We start from the raw sequence: 23,589 nt of genomic DNA, 5'->3' as shown, positions 1-23,589 counted from the left end.
GCATCGGGAGCAACGGATACAATAAATGATATTAGTGGATGTGCAGGTAAAACTTTGATGGATGTGGAAGGCTCCTTTAGGGCCTGGATCGAGGTGAGGGAGGAGGTGTGGGTGCAGGTTTTGCAATTCCTGCGGTGGCAGAGGAAGGTGCCAGGATGGGAGGATGGGTTGTAGGGGGGCATGGACCTGACCGGGTAGTCACGGAGGCAACGGTCTTTGTGGAAGGCGGAAAAGGGTGGGGAGAGAAATATATCCCTGGTGGTGGGGTCTGTTTAGAGGTGGCGTAAATGTCGGCAGATGATTTGGTTTATGTGAAGGTTGGTAGGATGGAAGGTCAGCACCAGGGGCGTTCTGTCGTTGTTACGGTTGGAGGGGTGGGGTCAGAGGGCAGAGGTGTGGGATGTGGATGAGATGTGTTGGAAGGTGGAACCAGAACACACCAGATGGCCTCCTTCTTTAGAAACTGCAATTTCCCTTCCCACGTGGTTAAAGATGCCCTCCAACGCATCTCGTCCACATCCCGCACCTCCATCCAAGGCCCTAAAGGAGCCTTCCACATCCATCAAAGTTTTGCCTGCACACCCACCAATATTATTTATTGTATCCGTTGCTCCCGCTGCGGTCTCCTCTGATTTGGGGAGACTGGACGCCTCCTAGCAGAGCGCTTTAGGGAACATCTCTGGGACACCCGCACCAGTCAACCATACCGCCCTGTGGCTCAACATTTCAACTCCCCCTCCCACTCTGCTGAGGACATAGAGTTTCCATATTTTTCCTTCCCACACCTCAACCCAGTTCCAAACTTCCAGCTCAGCACTGTCCCCATGACTTTTCCTACCTGCCTATCTTCTTTTTCACCTATCCACTCCACCCTCACCCCTTGACCTATCACCTTCATCCGCTCCCCCACTCACCTATTGTACTCTATGTTACCTTCTCCTCACCCCCACCCTCCTCTCACTTATCTCTCCACCTTTCAGGCCCTCTGCCTGTATTCTTGATGAAGGGCTTTTGCCCGAAACGTCGATTTTACTGCTCCTCAGATGCTGCCTGAACTGCTGTGCTCTTCCAACACCACTAATCCAGAACTTAATAATTGCTGCTTTGTGATTGCCCTTTTTGTCAATATAATCTCCAGAGGCTGTATATTTAAATCCATCTGTGCAGAGTGTGGTGCATTTGAAATCTACTAATAAGAATTCTTCATTGATGTCTCTATCACCACCCCTATTCTGGCAAACTTGTGAATGTGAGACACCACACAGAAAACCCAACTATCTGTATTGGAAGTAGCAAGAGGCATGTCCATCTGAGCAACCACTGTATGATTTATGAGAATTTGAATTTACTGAGAAAATAATTGTAATTTTGCAGTTTAGAATTCAGAAATGTCTTGAGTACTGTATTAGGTTTGGATTTGCATCTCAGGAATATTTATAAATTGACTTACAGTAGATAACAGCAAAATTTGGCAGGTAAACAGCAGCTTAAACAGTTAAGAAGAGAAGTTGCAAAAATCTAGATTGTATTTCCTTGAGTTTAGAAAGTCAAGGGGTAATCCAGTTGAAGTCTAAAATGATAAAGGTTTCAAAGATTAGGTAGAGAGAAACTATTTCCTCTGATCACAGAATCTAAAATGATAGAGGTAATGCTAAGATTAGAACTGGATCATTAAGGAATAAAATAGAGAAAAGTGATTTTCCACACAAAAGATAATGGAAATCTGGGCCTCACTTTGCTAAAAGGCTTTGATGCTGGGCCAATTGAAATTATTAAAACTGAGGTCAGTATATTTTTGTTGGGTGAGGACATCAAGGGAGGTATCATATACCTGTAATCAGACAAATTAAGTTGACGTCGATTATTAGCAATTCTAATTGAATGGCAGAACGGGCTTGAGTGGCTGAATTTGCTTACTGCTGTTACTTTAATGTCCTTTTTTGAACATTGACATAACATTATAGGTATTTTTCTGTCTACTGAAGACCTAAGACTTAATGACTCCCTCATGACCACTTACAATGTTTTACAAACTTCTCTGGTTTCTTCTGTCATCTAGGGAGGAATGCAGCCATTTTTGGAAATCTGAGCACCCTTATCCTCTCTACAACCTCCAAATTATTCATATTATTACAAGGATTATTTCCATTAATGCAGATAATTTTATTGTAATTAAGTTTGATGTAGTTCTATACTTCTACTTGCTCATTTTACTTGTGTTCATTCTTTTCCCTGATACTTGTTCAAAGAAGTGGATTTGGAGAAGGAACATTAAAGGAAAAGTTTGTGGAGGAAATTCCAGAGAATGTTATGAAATTAAAAGCTTAATGTTGATGGAAATAGAAGGGAGAAGGTAATTGAAATGGTGTCCCAAATTTGTAGCAAAATTTAGGGAAACATTTTGGATAATGGAAGTTTAGATGTTGAAAGATCAAACAGTGCAACGGTAATGGTGGATGACAGGAGTGGTGCGATGTAGATTTAAGTTTTATAAGTTGATCTCATTTTAACAGATTTTCGTTAATGATCCTCTTGCTATTATGGAACTAGAGGAATTTCTTGCTTTGCATTTTCTCTCTGGCTCACTATTCATGCTTTTGACAAGCTTCTGAATTTTTTATACTCTTTCCAGTTAAGTTATACTTTTCAACCTTCTGTTCATAAATTTTGAGAGTTTATTTTACTTCCTTCATTTTTGCTCCTCTTGATGGTGCATTTTAAATTACACTTTGAGTCAATGACTGATACTTCAATATGTATTTATTTCAATACAATCTTTCAAACTTTGTGACAAAATGTCTGTACCATTGTCCACAAAAGATTCATATTTTAAAAGGGTTTTTCCCTAGTTTTGGTAGGCAACTTATAGTAAGTAAAGCTCTAAACAGTTTTAATAAATAAAATAGATACTGTTGGGCAAGTATCATCATAGTTGCTAAATCTGTTGAATTTCAAAAGATAATTTTCAAAAACATATTTCTGTCATGTCCTGTGGAATACATCCACTGAAACTATTAGAATGCAAGGCTGTTAGAATAGCAATGGAATATATCTGATATATCTGCTCCCTCCCCTAGGTGTTGAAAATTGTGCAAATGCACAGGATAGTTTTCAAATAATTGGTTGAAAATAATATTTTCCAACAGCAAATGAATATTATGTATACTCATAATATATATTCATCTATGAGGTGTGAAAAATATGAGTTTGTTTGACCTCCTCTTGACTTCATTGCTGAAGTGGCAAAAAGTTTATCTCCTATCTTGAGAGCATGGCACAGGTGAAGGTACTTGATTTCACTCAAGATGCTTGATTTCTGAGCACCTTGATTTAAAAGTTCTCATCTCGTCATCAAATACTTCTTCATTGCTGATCCTGCTTATCTCTGTGTTCTGTAGCCTCCACCAGCCTCACAACTCTTTAAAACTTTATGATCCTCTAACTCTGACTTCTTGTCCAACCACCATTGTTTTCACCAACCACTGGAGGACAAAATTTCAACCATTTAGGTGTTAAGTTTTATAAATTCCTCCTTGAGCTCGTTGTGCCTTCCCTTCTATGAGAAAACCTAATATTTTGCCAAAGTCTTTAAAAAGCGTCTTGCCATCTGATCTAACAGCTTATTTTTGCAGTGTCAAACTTTGGCTGATTGTGCCCTTGTTGAGTGGAGTTTTACCACATTAATAACAAAATCTGAATGCAAGTTGATTCTAATGAATTGTTCAGTTTGAGAAATTAAAGTTTAAAAAAATGTTATTGATTGTCTGTACTTCAGTAAAACTTGTGGACATGGTAGTGACAGAATTATCAATTTTTCATGATTTCATTTTAACTATGCTTGCCAGCTTTCCAATTTGGATAGGAATCTTTCTATTCTGTGCAATTATAATATTGACCAGCTATAGTACAGGCAAACATAATACTAATGGAGTCATTTTAATTAATTCACATCCTCACAATGCCTCAGTTAGTTAGGAAGTGTGATTGTTGTTGTTTAGTAGATAATTTTGGCAATGAATTTGCATCAACACCACACAATTGCCTGTTCTCTCAGTTTCTCTATTATATTTGTTCAAACAATGCAACTTTTCATACTATCTCTTCCTGTGCATCCTAAATCTGCAAGTTCAGTAAGGCCAAGCAAAATAGATAATCTCATGTAGATGTATATGTAACTTCATGCATTAACACTTTGTGAACGCAAACAAAGTGAGTGAAACTGGTTACATTGCGATTTTCCTGTTATCTAATGACTGAAACCAACCAACTGAGTCAGTCATGAAATTTGCATCTCATTTAATTCACACTTTCAAAATAAATTCAGATGTTAGGAGATGAAAGATTATCTGTGAAGTAATAGGAAGAACAAAGAATCAAATTCAGGAATTTATAAATTGACCGATATCAACAGTTGCTTATAGCAGCAAAGGAGAGTGAGAAAGCAATATGACCTAATAACAGCAAGAGCATTGCAAACTTTTCTCTCGCTTGTCTCTCTCAAGCTCAATTACCAACATTCTGAGAAATAGCAACTTTGGAAAGCAACCATTCACTGAGAATTTGAGGATTTCTGTAAGTGTTTCCACTGCTGTAACACGATAGTTGCTAACTAAACAGGATTCCAGTCACTCTTATAGCTCAAGAACTTTAAACTGTAATTACTTTTACCTTCCTGTCTGTACCAAACGCCACCTACTTTTTTTAAACTTAGCAGCTGTATTGGTGTCAGTTTTTGATACTGTGTTTTTGTTTTTTTTTCAGAGTTAGTGGATAATAAAATTCTTCCTTCTTTTACTAAAGTAGACTTTGTAATTTAGCTGCTTCATTTAATCTAGTTAATCATATTTTAAATGAATTCTGATTTTTTAAAAAATAAAGTATTTGTTGCAACTGACCTAAAGGAGTTTAAAGATAGGGGAACAGATTCCACCTGGATGTAACATACTCTATATGTTCCTGCAGTGGGGAGAAGAATCATAGATTGGGTGACAACATTGTGGAACACCGTTTTCAGTCTACAAATATGACCAGAGCTGCTTGTTGCTTGTTATTGTATTCCTCCATTTTGCTCCTATGGTGATTCTTTTGATTATGGCGTGATGCATGCTCTCATGAAACTAGGTGCAAGCTTGAAGAACAGTACATCATTGACAGCCTTCTGGACTCAGTACTGAGTTCAACAATTGTAGATTATAATCTGTACCTCAACCTTATTTTGTATGTTTAGTTTTGACTAATTCAAAATTATTTCTTCCTTTATCCATTTATATTCCATTTAAACAGCTGTTGTGATGACATTCCTGCCTCATTTAGATATTGCATTAATATTGTACGATACCAGTTGCCTTTGGCTTTTATACAATTAGTGCTTTTCTGTTGTCTATTCTCTCCTGCTCTCTACTCTGCCACAGATCTGCCATTTTGTTCTTCCTGCACCTCCCCCCGCCTTTCACTGGCGTAAAGTCATAATTCATTCTATCTTTCTTTGGTTCTTTGATCAAATAATTTTGACCTGAAACCTCAGCACTGATTTGCTTCATGGCTTTGCTTGATCTGCTACATGTTTCCAGCAAATTTTATTTTTAGTCTTAATTAACAATTCATTTCAGTTGGTGATGTTTGCAGAGAATTTTTATTTTTATTAAATACCTGCTAATTTCTTCTGTCAGCTTATCCAGGTTAATATAACTTTATTAAAAAGAGATACCTCTGAAAATGGAGTAGTCATTCAGCCTTTGATACAGTTGATTACACCAACCTCCTCCAATGTCCGTCATCCAACCGTGTGTCAACGACCTTCACCTGACTTCACTGATTCTATCAACAAACACATAGACCTGGACCCAATATACTGGCCACTGCAGCGGACAGCAACTGACAACCAGAAGCGGCAGAGACAAGCCACTATAAATGCTGGAGGAAACATCACAGAAGCGCTTCACAGGAGGCTCCCAAGCACTGATGATGTCACCTAGAAAGGGGATGAAACGTTTGCAACAAAAACTCTCAGCTTGGCGAACAGAACCACAACAACGATGTTGTTTGTTATTTTCAGTACCCTGCGGGGGGAAAAAAAGTGCACAGATTTGGGAGGCAACAGTCTATTCAAGGATTTTCTAGAGGAAAGGAAATTGGAGATATGGAGACATTTTACAAGGATGATGCTACTGAGGATTGGTTGCTTCAGAAGAAGTTGGATTTTGCATAAACTGTGGGATTCACATATTTTTTAATATTGTTTATTTTAAGTTTGGGTTTCTGGATTTTGACTTAGTATCCAGTGGTTTTCTGTGTATCTGAAGTAAGTAATTCTATAGTCATGTTTATTTTTTAGGTCAGCTTTTGAGGCATTGCATTGAAGCAAATAGCTTTGTGTGGACACCACTAATAGATTAAATATGTTAGTTTGTTTTGTGACTCAGTAAGTCAAACAATGGGGCTTCAAGTGTTTGATAGAGACTTCTCTAACTCGTTTTTAAGTTTAAGGGAAACATCCGGAGCTTAGATATTTTGATTTTAGGTTTACTTAGTGTGGAGCAGTCCTCTGAAGTCCTTGCAATAGGATGGTGATATAGGAACAGTGGTCTAGAGAAGAGAAAGATATATACTGAACTTTAAAGTGAAGAGTTAGTGTTGGTGCAGGCTAGAGGCAGTAGGATAAAATCCTGAAGAAGTACATAAAGCCAACTCCATTTAAGCAGGTATACCTTCTTCCTGGAATTATCTGTAGTTCGAGTCTAAACATTGAAGTGATAACTGACATAAACTGATCAAGTTATTAGATATAGAGATTCTGGTATAGGGTAATATTTCAATGATGTTTTGGGTGGTGTAAAAGGAAATGCTGTTTTGCTTTTTAATTTATAGAAGTGTGTTTGGGATTAATAGGATTATACTTCATATGTTTAAAATTGTGTTAGATTTTATGTTAAAAATAAATAGTTTAGTTTATTCTGTTATCTTTATTTTGTTCATGACAAACCCCAATTTTATTGTGAAAGTAAAACACGCAATAGTGCATGTTTTTGTTTCAGCGAGAGACCACTTTATTAAAGCTAATTGTCCATAACCCAAGATGGCTGAGAAGTAGGGCTCCTATGCCAGAGCCCGTCCGTTCCGACCACTTTTCTTTCTCTTTTCTTTTTTTCTTTTTTTTAAACTTACTTTGTCCTGACCTTGGATGGCTTCAGTGGCTGCAGGCACCCAGCGTGTGGCCCTCGAGCAGATCCGTGGTGCAGACCTCGGACAGGTTTACCCCAGACCTCAAACGGACCCAGCACAGAGGAGAGTGAGCCCCTACTTACTTTTCTGGAGCAAGCACAGAAACTGGAATCGGCGCCTGCTACATTGGCAGAAGGGATGTTGGCAAGGTAGGCCCAGCAGCATAACATGGTGCTTGAGGAATGGTGACTTGATTGTTAGTTGAGTCAGCTGTAGACAGTGGTGGAAGGCTGGTGGAGGTGCTAAGCTGGCTCAGGACTGATGGATTCTCTTCAAGCTATAGCTTCCTTTTTTTTCCTTATTCTTAAATTATTGAAAATAGTCCTGTTTTGTGGTGACAAATGAAAGCTTTTCACTGTATTTTATTTATTCTTACTGTAAAATATGCAGGACAATAAGATCAAAATTAATACAAATCAAAATATAATCTATCAAGCCAGGTTTCTCTCTGGGATCAGATTTGGTCATAACATCGGCTGTGATCATAAGATGACAACAGATTTAAAGAAGAGAGGGATCGAACCTCTCTGATAAGACAATTATTACCCGTCAGCTACTCTGCAGATCAAGAAAGAAAATTGGGTGCTGGCAAATATCCTGGGACCAGATTCAAATGAGCAGGAGGTGGGGCTCATTAGCAAGAAGAATTCAAAGTGTAATACAGACCAATAGATTAGATTAGATTACTTACAGTGTGGAAACAGGCCCTTCGGCCCAACATGTCCACACCGAACCGCCGAAGCGAAACCCACCCATACCCCTACATTTGCCCCTTACCTAACACTACGGGCAATTTAGTATAGCCAATTCACCTGACCTGCACATCTTTGGACTGTGGGAGGAAACCGGAGCACCCGGAGGAAACCCATGCAGACAAGGGGAGAACGTGCAAACTCCACACAGTCAGTCGCCTGAGGCGGGAATTGAACCCGGGTCTCTGGCGCTGTGAGGCAGCAGTGCTAACCACTGTGCCACTGTGCTGCCCACCAATAGAACAGGAACTAGATGCAAATGTAAATTCAGGACACGGGCAGAGGGGATCTTTATAGAAGTTTGGCTTAGATGTTGTCCTTGTTTTTTTTCCAGAGAGGTCGTAAAAGATACAAACTCCAAAAAGTCTAAGTTGAAGGGTTTTAGTGCCAGTTTGATTCTAGCTAACAGTTACTGCATCGCGCCTTCAAATTTCTGAAAAAAAACTTATACAATGAAAGGGGAGTGGCCAGTTCCCCCAGCTCAGTTTTTTCTCTAGTTTGGTTTGTTTTTTAGCAGTAGTGTTGAAAAAGTTGCTGGACCCAAAGAAGCAGATCCATGCTGGTCCTCTCTGTCTGAATTCTCTCCTGTAAGACCCTGCATTTGATTTTACTTTTTGTGCCGAAGGGTGTTTATGGGGTTGTTGCAAGTATTTGGAACAGCATCATTACGTTGGGATAATCTGTTGGGTTTCCGGATAGGTTATCCTTTTCTGTATTCTGTTCCATTTTGTTTGTGTTTCAGTTGGAAATCTTGTCAGTAAATTCTGTTTTGTTTCAAACTAAGTGATTTGATTCATTGCATCTCCTGGAATATCCACTGTACACCTGCATGAAACAACTGGCAAAGTTAGGTCCGAGCTACTTTCTTAAAATGTTTTGAGGGGTCTGGACTGGTCCATAACATAGAGGACTGGTAAAATAAGAACTGGCAGAAGTAATTGGATGGAATGTTTCAATCTTAGTGACAAAGAAGGACGCAATTGCACTGGAAGGGGTAAACGGCACGTTCACCAAGATGAAGTCAAGGATGGGACAGTTTAGCTATGAAAAGCGATGCAACAGGATTGATAGAAACCAATTGTTCCCCTCAGTTGAAATGTCAATACCAAGTGGGCATAATTTTAAGGTGTAAAGGTTTGAGGAAATCTAAGGAAAATATTTTTCATACTTAAGGTAGTCCGGAGTGTACTGACTGGGAAGATAGTTGAGGCAGGAAACCTCAGAACGTTTAAAAAGTGCTTGGCTTTGAGTACTTGAAATGTCATAATGAGGGCTGCCAGGTAAGTCAGTTTTTCCCACTTAAGAAGGAACTTAGCTCAAGAGTCGGGCGTCCATTTTGAACAGAGCAGTGATGAGAGAGGGCAGAGAGAAATGATGGCCGGCGGGACATTTTTAAGTGGTATTCAATAGTTAGATGGATTGACAGGAGATTTTGTGGTCAGAAACGGGACTCCCAGAAGGTATGTTGCCTCCCCGATGCCAGGATCCGGAATGTCACCGATTGTGTTTCCAGGATTCTGAAGGGGGAGGGTGAGCAGCCAGAAATCGTGGTACATATTGGCACCAATGATATAGTCAAGAAAGGGATTGAGGATCTCAAAAGTGACTACAGAAAGCTAGGTTGGAAGCTGAAGAGCAGGACGAGTAGAGTAGTGATCTCAGGTTTGCTACTGGTGCCATGAGATAATGAGGTGAGGAACAGGCAGCGAGTGCAGCTTAACACTTGGCTGCGCAGCTGGTGCAGGAGGGAGGGCTTCAGATACCTAGACCATTGGGATGCCTTCTGGGGAAGTGGGACCTGTACATAAAGGATGGGTTGCACCTGAATTGGAGGGGCAGAAATGTCCTGGGTGGGAGATTTGCTTGTGTAGTTTGGGAGGGTTTAAACTAGTTTGGCAGGGGGGAGGGAACCAGAGCTACATATCTGAGAGGGAGGGTAGTTAGATATGGGGAAGTGACCAGATGTACTGAATCTATCTGGAAGGTTATTCATGTGATGGAACAAAGAGATTGGCTAAAGTGTGTCTGCTTTAATGCAAGGAGTGATGAACTTAGTCCCAAGTACTGAACCATGTTCTATGATGTTGTGGCCAGAATGAAGATCTGGGTTTCACAGGAGCAGCAATGATTGCTAGATGTTCCAGGATTTAGAACATCTAAAAAGAACAGGGAGGGTGGAAAAAGAGGAGGGGGTGTAGCATTGCTAATCAGAGAGTGCATCACAGCTACAGAAATGAAGGCTGTTGAGGAAGGTTGGGAGTTTTCTACAGACCCTCTAATAGCAATAGGGAGATTGAAGAACTCACCGGCAGGCAGGTTTTGAAAAAATGCAGATATAGCAGTGTTGTTGCTATGGGTGACTTCAACTCCCAATATTGACTGGAACCTCCTTCGTGTAGATGGTTTGGATGGAGCCATTTTTGTCAGTTGTGTTTAGGGAGGTTTCCTTGCTCAGTACGTAGACAGGCCGATGAGGGGAGAGGCCATTTTGGATTTGGTGCTCAGCAATGAACCAGGGCAGGTGTCAGATTTCGCGGTGCGAGAAACTTTGGTGACAGTGACCACAACTGCCTCATATTTACCATAGTCTAGGAGAGGGAAAAGAGCAGTTACCAAGGGAAGATATTTAATTGGGGAAAAGGAAATTATGATGCTATCAGACAGGAGTTGGGAAGTCCAGATTGGGAGCAACAGAAAGGACACAACAGACATGTGGAGACTGTTTAAGGAGCAGTTGTTGCGAATGATGCTGTAAGACAGGCAAGAAGAGGTAAGGTTAAGGAGTCTTGGATGACGTGAACGGAGGAGCTTCTCATCAAGAGGAACAAGCCAGCTTACATCAGGTGAATGAAACAAGGATCTAGCACAGCTTTAGAGGATTACAGGCATATGAGAAAGTTCAGAAATGAATGAGGATAGCCAGGATGGCTACGCAAAAGGCTTGGCAAGAAGGATTAGGGAGAACCAAAAGGCATTTTACTCATCGGTGAGGAGAAGGTAGGGCGGGTCAGGGATAGGTTAGAGAACTTGTGTGTGGGGTCTGGGCAGATAGGGGAAGCCCTAAATGGGTTTTTTGCTTGAGTTTTCACTAAGGACAGGGACCTTCTTGTGAATGAAAACTTTGAGGAGCTGTGAAACAGGCCTGAACAGATCAAGATTGATGAAGTTGATGTGCTGGAAATCTTGGCAAATATTAAGATTGATAAGTCCCCAAGGCCAGACCAGATTTAGTCATAGAGGTGTACAGCATGGAAACAAACCCTTCGGTCCAACCCGTCCATACCAACCAGATATCCCAACCCAATCTAGTCCCACCTGCCAGCACCAGGCCCATATCCCTCCAAACCCTTCCTATTCATATACCCATCCAAATGTCTCTTAAATGTTGCAATTGTACCGGCCTCCGCCACTTCCTCTGGCAACTCATTTCATATACGTACACCCTCTGCGTGAAAAAGTTGCCCTTAGGTCTCTTTTGTATCTTTCCCCTCTCACCCTAAACCTTTGCCCTCTAGTTCTGGATTCCCCGACCCCAGAGAAAAGACTTTGTCTATTTATCCTATCCATGCCCCTCATAATTTTGTAAACCTCTCTAAGGTCACCCCTCAGCCTCCGACGTTCCAGGGAAAACAGCCCTAGCCTGTTTAGCCTCTCCCTGTAGCTCAAATCCTCCAACACTGGCAATATCCTTGTAAATATTTTCTGAACCCTTTTAAGTTTCACAACATCTTTCCGATAGGAAGGAGACCAGAATTGCATGCAATGTTCTAACAGTGACCTAACCAATGTCTTCTACAGCCGCAACACTACCTCCCAACTCCTGTACTCAGTACTCTGACCAATAAAGGAAAGCATACCAAATGCCTTCTTCATTATCCTATCTACCTGCAACTCCACTTTCAAGGAGCTAGGTTGCTCTGGGAAGCAAGAAAGGCGATTGCTAAGCCGCTGGCGAAGATCTTTGCTTCCACAGGAGTCGTACCGGAGGATTGGAAAGAGGTGAATGCTGTTCCTCTTTTCAAGAAATGGAATAAGGAAGTTCCTGGTAACTACAGACCAGTCAGTCTTAGGCTGTGGTCAGCAAAGTTTTGGAAAGAATTCTGAGGGATAGAATTTATAACTATTTGGAAAAGCTTGTGTGATTAAAGGCAGTCAGCATGATTTTGCGAGGAGCAGTCATGCCTCACAAATCTTATTGAGTTCTTTGAAGAGGTGACAAGGTCGGTCGACGAAGATCGAGCATTGGATGTGGTGTATATGGACTCAGCAAAGCAATTGATAAGGTTCCCCATGGTAGGCTCATTCATAAATTCAGGAAGCATGAGGTACAGGAAGATTTGGCTGTCTGGATTCAGAATTGGTTGGCTGACAGAAGGCAGAGAGTGGTTGTAGATGGAAGGTATTCTGCCTGAAGGTAAGTGGTGAGTGGTGCCCCGCAGAGCTCTCTGTTCTTGCGCCTCTGCTTTCTGTAGTATTTTATAAATGACTTAGATGAAGAGGTTGAGAGATTGGTTAGTAAGTTTGCTGATGATATAAAGATTGGAGGTGCCATTAATAGTATCGAGGGCTATTGCAGGCTGCAGCACGACATAGGCAGGATGCGGAGCTGGGATGAGAAGTGGCAGGTGGAGTTCAACCTGGATAAATGTGAAGTGATGTATTTTGGATGATGGAACTTGAATGCTAAATATAAGATTAAAGACAGGACTCTTAGCATTGTGAAGGAACAGAGGGATCTTGGTGTTCAAGTGTATAGATCCCTCAAAGTTGCCACCCAAGTGGATAGGGTTGTTAAGAAAGCATATGGTGTTTTGGCTTTCTTTAACAGTGTAAGAGCCGCGAAGTTTTGCTGCAGCTCTACAAGACCCTGGTGAGACCATACGTGGAATATTGTGCCCAGTTATGGTCACCTGATTATAGAAAAGATACGGAGGTTTTGGCGAGGGTGCAAAGAAGGTTTACCAGGATGCTGCCTGGATTGGAGGGCTTGTCTTATGAAGAGAAGTTGACTAAGCTCAGACTTTTCTCACTGGTTCTAGGTTATTTCCGCTTGCTACAACACAAAGTTAATCCTAACAGTTCTCCAGTGACTGTTACTTAAAATCGTCAAAGCCTTCATTCACTAGTCTTTCTGAAGAAAGATTCATGACCTACACTGTTAACTCTGATTCTCACTCCACAGATGCTGCTGCATCCTGAGCATGTACAGCATTTTCTGATTTTAAGATTCCCTAGCAACCATAGTATTTGTTTTTGTTCTTAGAATCTTTGTAAGATCAATTAATGCTTTCTTTTCAGACAAAATCTGAAGTCTCACAACACCAGATTATAGTCCAACAGGTCTATTTGAAGTCACAAGCTTTCAGAACACTGACGAAGGAGCCTGATGAACAGTGCTCCAAAAGCTTGTGATTTCAAATAAACCTGTTAGACTATAGCCTGATCTCATGTGACTTCAGATTTTGTCCACTCCAGTCCAACACCAGCACCTCTGCATCATTCTTATCAGACTTTTCATAACCTTGGACACCTGTCAGATCTCCCTTTGACCTCCTTTGCACCAAAGAGGACAACTGAGTGTCTTCAATTTAATTTTCTGCTGAAACTTTCTCATCCTTGAAAGCATTCTGGTAAATTTCTGCACCCTCTGAAGGAATTTCACATTCTTCCCAAGTTCTGTAACCAGAGTTGAATTTAATATTCCACTTGTAACTGAATGAGAAATTTAAAAATATTCAGCATAACCTTCCTGCTTTTATATGTAATACTTCCAATTATGGTGCCCAAGATCCCATATACTATGATGATTACTCTTTGAATATATTTCTTCATCTTCAATAATCCACCAATATCTGCTGTCCCCAGGTGTCTCATCCCCACACTCACTTGCAATTAACCACATATTGTCTCTCCCTGTCTCTTCATAAAAATACAGCACTTCACACATTTCTGTATAGATTCTATTTTTGACATACCTTCACCTTTCATAAGCTTATTGATATCCTGTTGCAGTGTATTGATATCATTCCTCTCAGGAATTTTTTTTCCAGTAACCATATTATTTAATCCATGGTTTCCAGTTGAATGCAATTCTTTGTCCAAGTTGAGTCTGACCTTTCTATAGGATGAGCCTCAATTTTATCTATTTAATCTTTACGTGCAACTTTATCAAACATTTTCCACACAGGTAGTATCTACTACATTCCCTTTTGTGAACCTACCCTGTTCAGGAAAAAATTAGAAGTTTAGTGAAACATGACCTGCTCTTTTACAGATAATTATTAATTTCCTTAATTAATTCAAACCTCTTGAGTGCCTATCATTTTCTATCTATCATTGTTGTTTGTACATCCTGACCAACTGTTAAACTGACCAGCTTGTACATCCAATAATATCCTTACATCTAAAATCTGATTGAAGATTTGTAGCTCGGGTATCCGTTGTTGTGGTTCTGCTCGCCGAGCTGGAAGTTTTTGCTGCAAACGTTTCGTTCCCTGGCTAGGGAACATCATCAGTGCGGTGGGAGCCTCGTGTGAAGCGCTGCTTTGATGTTTCTTCCGGTATTTGTATTGGTTTGTTCTTGCCGCTTCCGGGTGTCAGTTTCAGCTGCAGTGATTTGTATCTGGGGTCCAGGTCGATGTGTCTGTTGATGGATGTTCTTGCCGTTTCCGGGTGTCAGTTTCAGCTGTAGTGGTTTGTATATGGTGTCCAGGTCAATGTGTCTATTGATGGAGTTTGGGGATGAATGCCATGCTTCTAGGAATTCTCTGGCTGTTCTCTGTCTGGCTTGTCCTATGATAGTGGTGTTTTCCCAGTCAAATTCATGTTGCTGGTTGTCTGAGTGTATGGCTACTAGAGATAGCTGGTCGTGTCGTTTTGTGGCTAGCTGATGTTCGTGGATGCGGATTGTTAGCTGTCTTCCTGTTTGTCCTATATAGTGTTTTGTGCAGTCCTTGCATGGTATTTTGTAAACTACGTTAGTTTGGCTCATGCTGGGTATTGGGTCCTTTGTTCTAGTGAGTTGTTGGCTGAGCGTGGATGTTGGCTTGTGTGCTGTTATGAGTCCTAAGGGTCGCAGTAGTCTGGCTGTCAGTTCTGAGACACTCCTGACGTATGGTAGAGTGGCTAGTCCTTTTGGTTGTGGCATGTCCTCGTTCCGTGGTCTATCTCTTAGGCATCTGGTGATAAAGTTGCGTGGGTATCCGTTTTTGGCGAATACCTTGTATAGATGTTCCTCTTCCTCTTTTCGCAGTTCTGGTGTACTGCAGTGTGTTGTGGCCCTTTTGAATAGTGTCCTGATGCAGCTTCGTTTGTGTGTGTTGGGGTGGTTACTTTCATAGTTTAAGACTTGGTCTGTGTGTGTTGGTTTCCTGTGTATCCTTGTGGTGAATTCTCCGTTGGGTGTTCTCTCTACTAACACGTCTAGGAATGGGAGTTGGCTATCCTTTTCTTCTTCTCGTGTGAATCGGATTCCTGTGAGTGTGGCATTGATGATTCTGTGTGTTTTTTCTATATCTGTGTTTTTGATGATTACAAAGGTGTCATCAACATATCTGATCCAGAGTTTGGGTTGGATTTGTGGTATGGCTGTATGTTCTAATCTTTGCATAACTGCCTCTGCTATGAGTCCCGAGATTGGTGACCCCATGGGTGTTCCGTTGATTTGTTCGTATATCTGATTGTTGAATGTAAAGTGTGTGGTGAGGCACAGGTCCAGTAGTTTAAGTATGCCGTCCTTGTTGATAGGTTCGGCCTCCTGTGTTCTGTTATGTATGTCCAGTAGGTTGGCTATTGTTTCTCTGGCTAGGGTTTTGTCAATTGAAGTGAACAGTGCCGTCACGTCGAATGATACCATGGTTTCTTCTTTGTCTATGTGTGTCTTCCTGACAATAGCCAACCTACTGAAAATACATAACAGAACACAGGAGGCCGAACCTATCAACAAGGACGGCATACTTAAACTACTGGACCTGTGCCTCACCACACACTTTACATTCAACAATCAGATATACGAACAAATCAACGGAACACCCATGGGATCACCAATCTCGGGACTCATAGCAGAGGCAGTTATGCAAAGATTAGAACATACAGCCATACCACAAATCCAACCCAAACTCTGGATCAGATATGTTGATGACACCTTTGTAATCATCAAAAACACAGATATAGAAAAAACACACAGAATCATCAATGCCACACTCACAGGAATCCGATTCACACGAGAAGAAGAAAAGGATAGCCAACTCCCATTCCTAGACGTGTTAGTAGAGAGAACACCCAACGGAGAATTCACCACAAGGATACACAGGAAACCAACACACACAGACCAAGTCTTAAACTATGAAAGTAACCACCCCAACACACACAAACGAAGCTGCATCAGGACACTATTCAAAAGGGCCACAACACACTGCAGTACACCAGAACTGCGAAAAGAGGAAGAGGAACATCTATACAAGGTATTCGTCAAAAACGGATACCCACGCAACTTTATCACCAGATGCCTAAGAGATAGACCACAGAACGAGGACATGCCACAACCAAAAGGACTAGCCACTCTACCATACGTCAGGAGTGTCTCAGAACTGACAGCCAGACTACTGCGACCCTTAGGACTCATAACAGCACACAAGCCAACATCCACGCTCAGACAACAACTCACTAGAACAAAGGACCCAATACCCAGCATGAGCCAAACTAACGTAGTTTACAAAATACCATGCAAGGACTGCACAAAACACTATATAGGACAAACAGGAAGACAGCTAACAATCCGCATCCACGAACATCAGCTAGCCACAAAACGACACGACCAGCTATCTCTAGTAGCCATACACTCAGACAACCAGCAACATGAATTTGACTGGGAAAACACCACTATCATAGGACAAGCCAGACAGAGAACAGCCAGAGAATTCCTAGAAGCATGGCATTCATCCCCAAACTCCATCAATAGACACATTGACCTGGACACCATATACAAACCACTACAGCTGAAACTGACACCCGGAAACGGCAAGAACATCCATCAACAGACACATCGACCTGGACCCCAGATACAAATCACTGCAGCTGAAACTGACACCCGGAAGCGGCAAGAACAAACCAATATAAATACCGGAAGAAACATCAAAGCAGCGCTTCACACGAGGCTCCCACCGCACTGATGATGTTCCCTAGCCAGGGAACGAAACGTTTGCAGCAAAAACTTCCAGCTCGGCGAGCAGAACCACAACATCCTTACATCTTTTCTTAAACAATGACACCACATTTACCATTTTCCAATCTTCTTGCACCAAATATCTAGGGAATGATTATGCTAAGTCGCCCTGTAATTACAACTTCCATTTTATTTTACAAAATAGATGTAAGACACCTAGACAAGGTGACATCTATTCTTATGGATAGCCTTTTTTTGTATTAGATTTTGTGTATCAAATTTTAGCCCATCCATTATGTGTACTGTTTCATATTTCCTAATTAAATATTGTAGCCTTACCTTTCACCACAGCTGAACATTGATGTCACTGACTTTGCCAGCGTAGGCCACATGGTAGCTCCAGTTACCCTAATAGTAGATATCTCACTCTTGTATCAGGATCTTTGTTGACCTAGTCTTGAGAAGAGTTGACCATGATCATTACCAGGTAGACTTCCCAGGGTCTACAGATATATTTTGTGAAGTTTTAGTGTGATATTATAAGTCAGGCTGTACTGGTTATTGGTTACATTGACATGGATCAATTTACATAATTCCTTTTAAAACATTACACACTATGGTTTAAATGTTTGAATGAATGCATTCAGCATTATGATTCGTCAAACATTTTGATACCCTCATGATGATATTGAGTCTGCTGTACTAGTATGCTTTTATAATTTGGATCCTTGCCTAATAATCTGCCAGAGTGTTTCATCTCATTCTTAGACTGAAGGAAAGTGAGATGTCAGTGTTAGAAACCACTGCTTTTCTTGCTCTACATGTAAGACATAGATTTGGGTGCATACAGCACAATTTCAAAAATTGTGGACAACATAGCACTTGGAAATGATATGTACAGTGAGGAGTAACAAGATAAACTGCAAGAGGGGGAGATAAGCTGGTGGTGTGTGTGGATATGTGGCAGATTAAATTTATTGCAGAAAAGTTGAAGTTATGCATTTTAATAGGAAGAATGAGAAGAGTCAGTAGAAAATATAAAGGATACAATTCTAAAGGAGGTTCAAGAATAGAACAAACATAGAGCTATATGCATATAGATCATTGAAGGTGGTTGAAGGTGATTGAGAGAGAGATTAAAGGTGATTGAGAGAGAGATTATCAGGGGATCCTCAGATTTTCATTTCTTCATTTTTGGGATGCAGTCATTGCTGGCTGGGCCATCATTTATTGCCCAAACCCTAGTTGCCTTTGATGATGGTGAGCTGCTTTCTTGAACCATTGCAGTTCATTTGCTGTAAGTAGACTACAATGTAGTCAGATAGGAATACCATAATTTTAACCCTGCAACCCTGAGAGAATGGATTGTCTGGATGATGATTGGCTTAGAAAGTAACTTAGAGGTATGGTGTTCCTATGTATCTGCTGCCCCAGTTCTTCTAAAAGACACTGTCTAAAGATTCTATGAATTTCTGCAGTGTATCTTATAGGTAGTACACATTGCCGTGACTAAAGCATCAGTGGTGAAAGGAGTAAATGTTTGTGGATGTGCCAGTAATAAAGTTGACTGTTTTGTAGTGGATGGTGTCAAGTGTCGGGTGTTATTTGACCTGCACTCATTCAGTCAAGTGGAGTGTATTCTACGACAAATGTATTGAATACCAAAGCAGAGAGGTTATAATGAATAATTATAAACCAACAGTTTGACCTCAATTCTGGGCATCATACTTGACAGATATAAAGAGATTAGAGAATTCTTGCAGAAAAGCTTTACAAGAATTGTTCCAGAATTGATGGATTTCAGTTGCATGAGAAGATGAGAGAAGTTCAGGTTGTTCTCCTTAGAGAAAAGAAGTTTGAAAGGACATCTTACATTGATGTTCAAAATCATAAGGGGTCTGGACACAGTTGGCAGAAGGTTAAAGACCCAATTAAAAGTGAATGGGAAAGAACTGAATGTGATGTAAGAGAAAACGTTTTTATGCATAAAAAGTCAATAAAATGTGGAATACAGTGTCTGACAGTATTTTAGAAGCTGATTCAATCATGATTTTTAAATTGGCATTGAGTCATTTACCTTAATAATAAAGAATACAGTACTAAGGAGAAAGGTGGAGAACTGAGAACTGAGTTGCCCATGCAAATTGCTGACTCAAATGCAATAGTCTGACGAGCCTCCTCCTGTGCTGCAACCATTCCATTGCTCTTAAAACCAGCTACTGTCACAGCTGTTTCCTTCTGATGATAGGGAGGGAAATGAAGTTCTGGTTGAAGAACAGACCTGATGCTTTGAACAACAGAGAAGATTCAAGGGACCATATAGCATAGTATTTTGCCTATTTCTTACATTTTTATGAAGTAGAATGTGCACTTTGCATGGAATCTGTTGGAAATGGTATCCAGTAAAGGCACGTCCAAACATCAGAAATGGCATACATTCTCATTGCAATAAAGCTGTATCTGTTTTAGATTGACTCATCTGTTGGCTTTGAACCCCATATACCAGAAACTCAAGTACAGAAAAACAACTCCCAACTATTTTTTAGTCCCAGCCATTTAGTTTATGCCAGTATAACAGGCATTTTGAACCAGAAAATCCAGGATAATTTTGTCTAATACTTAGGGTATAGAAGCACACGCTGTTGTTGTGTTTTTATTCAATAACTGCACAATAGTATTGAAAAAGAATTAAACACATTTATTTTGTGGGACAGAAATACCTGTAAAAACAAAGAATTATTCTCATGTTATTATTTTAAACCTAAAATGCTTAGTTGTTGACCCCACCTTCATCAGGGAGCAAAGAATATTCTCTGCAAGGCTAATATTTTACTGCAAAATTAAATTTGTGTTGTGATATTATAATGTGTGCAAATGATATGGCAATTCATGGCTTCAAAAATCTAAATAATATTTGAGCCAAATAAAAGAGGGTTTTTGAACTATTAGCAAAATGTGATTTCTTACCTTTTACTTTTTTAGGATTACACTTTGACAATGTACTTCCAGCAAGCTTGGCAGGACAAACGGCTATCCTACTCAGAAATACCTTTGAATCTCACCTTGGACAACAGAGTGGCTGATCAACTCTGGGTTCCTGACACATACTTCCTTAACGATAAAAAGTCTTTTGTGCATGGTGTGACTGTAAAGAATCGAATGATCCGCTTGCACCCAGATGGCACAGTTTTATATGGTCTCAGGTTAGTACAAGTTTCTTTCCATTTTATAAAGCTAACTAGTACGGGAATATTATTTCCTTTCCCAAATCTAGTTGAAGTACATCAGACACCTGTAAACATGGAACTTGATAACTCCAGGTGATGAAAACCTTTTGACGATACTGGACCTTTGGCCAAGTAACAGTTAAAAGTATACCATCTATCCTTGAGTTGATCTTTGTGTATTCCTGCATAAGATCCAGCAATGACAATGATGATAAATGTCGAGGGAACGTGGTTAGATTATTTTCTTTTGGAGATGGTTATTACCTGATATTTGAGTTGCCATAACAAAGAGTAGGAGCATGAGTAAGCCATTTAGCCCATCGTGGTTGATCTGATTGCAGCCTTAATTGTGTGTTCCTGGAGTTGTCAGAACCAAATTTTAGGTAATGTTTTAGAACTTTATGCTGCTCAATATTTTTATGCAGTTGTTTTGTTAAAAAAATTCAGCATACTCAGGTAATTTCTATTGTTATAAATTCAATGGCTGATATGGAATATTAATGCTTTACCCAGGAACTTGAGGCAGGAACCAACATTAGACTGACATGATGAAACTCACCTTTAAATTCTTTTATGCGATGTTGGTGTTGCAGACTAAGTCAACATTTTCTGCCCATCCCTTACTACCTTCGGGTATGTGAGCCACCTTCTTGAACCACTATAATCTGTCTGGTGCAGGTACCTTCATGGTGCTGTTTGTAACAATGAATGAACGGTGATACAGTTCCAAGTTAAGATATTGTGCTGCTTGGAATGTAATCGGAGGTGGTGCTGTTACCATAAGTCTGCTGCTCTTGCTTTTCTAGGTGTTAATAATGCAGGTTTGGAAAGTGTTGTTGATGGAAGTTTGATGAGTTCCTGCTGGACATTGTGTCTCTAACACACACTTGTTCTCACTTTGCATCAGTAGTAGAATGAGTGAATGTCTAAGCTGGTGGATGAGGTACTGATCAATTGAACTACTTTTCCTTGAATGAGATAAACTCTGTATTGTAGCTTTACTAATACAAATAAAAGAAGAGAATTCCATTAGTTTCCTGACTTCTAGGTTGAAGATTGTGGATAGATGTTGTGGAGAAAGGAAATGTGTTATTAACTGAAGGATTCCCAGCCTCTGACTTGCATTTGCCCACCAATAACCCTTGGTTCATTAATGACTCAGGTGTCTACATAGCTACAGGGGGAAGTATTGTTATAATCCAAGCTGATGTTATCACTAGATGACTCAGCTCCAAGTCTGAAATTTACTTTAATGAAGTGCTGCAGATTTTGCTTAATAATACAACTGATGTTCATTAACCAAAGAAATGAACATAAAATAGAATAAACCAAACAATCTAGTTAATGTTAAAAATAACAACAGCTTTTGTATAGTGCTCAAAACACACCTCTGGTACAGTCCCTGAAAAAACACTTTGGTGTTTTTGTGAACTATCCAATGATGCAGTACACACAGCAGAATCCTTCTCTTTAACACCTCAGTAGGCTTAGGTTACTTGTAACTTTAATTTATAGACTGGAACTGAAGATAATCCCTTCCTGGAGCTACCCATGCATCTGAACATACTCAGCTTCAAAAAGTAAGGTTTTGGCCTGATAGTTCTGGTCTGGGCCTAACACTAACTCTATAGTCTGCAGTAATCTAGTTTCACCACACCCTTCCCATCTGGTGATCCAAGGACTTCACAGGACTGCGCAAAACTCAAAGTGAAATGAAAATCACAGTACTGCAAAGATTGACGATCCTTTGAGAGAAGATTCCTTCCGATCTCTATCTTAAATGGAACACCCTATTTTGAAACTGTGTTCTCTATTTTGAGATTTTCCCCATAAGGGGAAAGCATCCTCTCAGCATCTAGCCTTTTAAAAGCCTCAGAACACAGAAAAAAGATTCGGCTGAGGTAGGATGAATGGCTAAAGGCTAAATTCAGTGCTGAATCTCAAACTGCGACATAGTGGCTCAGTGGTTAGCGCTGCTGCCTCACAGCACCAGGGACCCGGGTTTGAGTCCCAACTCGGGTGACTGTCTGTGTGGAGTTTGCACATTCTCACTGTGTCTGTGTGAGTTTCCTCTGGGTGCTCCAGTTTACTCCCACGATCCAAAGATGTGCAGGTCAGGCGAATTGGCCATGCTAAATTGCCCATAGTATTAGGTGCATTAGTAAGGGGTAAATATAAGGTAGGGGAATGGTCTGGGCGGCTTACTCTTTGGAGGGTTGGTGTGGACTTGTTGGGCTGAAGGACCTGTTTCCGTACTATAGGATATCTAATCTAATCTAATCTGGATTACTACCTCAGCCATGAGTGAATGGCATTGGATAAATGAGATTAAAGAAATGAATGCATGGCTCAAGGAATTGTGTGGCTGAACTGGGAACTGTTGTGTTGGGTCAACCTACACCTGAATCATGCTGGGATCAGTGTTTCAGTGAATCATACAAGGGTGATAAAGCGGTCTTTAAGCTTAATAGTGGTGCAAGGGGTGGTATGATAAACAGGAACAACAGGGCCTGTTTCCACGCTGTAGGGGATCTAATCTAGTCTAATCAAACAAAGGGCAGGGCAGTAATATGCGTAATGATTATCAGAATGCAACAGGAAGAAACACAATATACTAATGTAAGAGTTCATAGCAAGTAAGGCCAGAGATGTTGGCTAAAAAAGACAGAATTAAGTTTCTGTATCTGACTGCATGGAGTATCCGTAATAAAAAAAGGATGAATTGTTAATACAAATACTGATAGGCATTATAGAGACAAAGTTGAAGTGTGACTGAGGCTGAAACCTAAACATTACAGAAAATTTGCCACAGCAAAATAACAGGAAACCAAGAACAGTTTATTCTTTAGTCAACCAAAGGAGCAGGTTATGCTGGATCTGTAATGTATAATGAGATATGATAAATCAAGTACTTCATGGTAAAAGAGATTCAAGGTGATAATGATAATGACATGAAATTCTGTCATGTTCACTTTGTAAAAGAGAAGTGTAGGTCCACAAACCATAAGTTAATTGTAAATAAAGGTAACTGAGGGCAGAGCTAGTTCCGTTGTACTGGGAAATCAGGTCGGTAGGAGTTGTACTGGTAGAATTTTAAGAACATTTTCAAGAACTCTTGGCAAAGATTTTTGGCAGTGAGAAAAGTGTTTTGCAAAGGATGTATCATCCTTATATAAATAAGGAACTTAAAGACAGTATCAAATTGAAATAAACATGAGAAATCTGC

General features: G+C 40.3%; 1 protein-coding gene across 2 annotated transcripts in view; it reads left to right on the top strand.

Moving 5' to 3' along the window:
- Window positions 1-23,589, top strand: part of gabrb2a (gamma-aminobutyric acid type A receptor subunit beta2a) — a 242,438-nt gene that overhangs the window by 119,026 nt on the left and 99,823 nt on the right. For both annotated transcript variants that reach the window (XM_060836867.1, XM_060836868.1), the window contains exon 4: window positions 20,119-20,339. In XM_060836867.1, coding sequence (XP_060692850.1) covers window positions 20,119-20,339 — 221 coding nt within the window. The remainder of the gene's footprint in view (window positions 1-20,118; window positions 20,340-23,589) is intronic.

The sequence above is a fragment of the Hemiscyllium ocellatum genome, chromosome 16 (genome assembly GCF_020745735.1).
Source record: "Hemiscyllium ocellatum isolate sHemOce1 chromosome 16, sHemOce1.pat.X.cur, whole genome shotgun sequence".
In the NCBI taxonomy this organism is placed as follows: domain Eukaryota; kingdom Metazoa; phylum Chordata; class Chondrichthyes; order Orectolobiformes; family Hemiscylliidae; genus Hemiscyllium; species Hemiscyllium ocellatum.
This window is presented reverse-complemented; position numbering and strand designations above follow the sequence as displayed.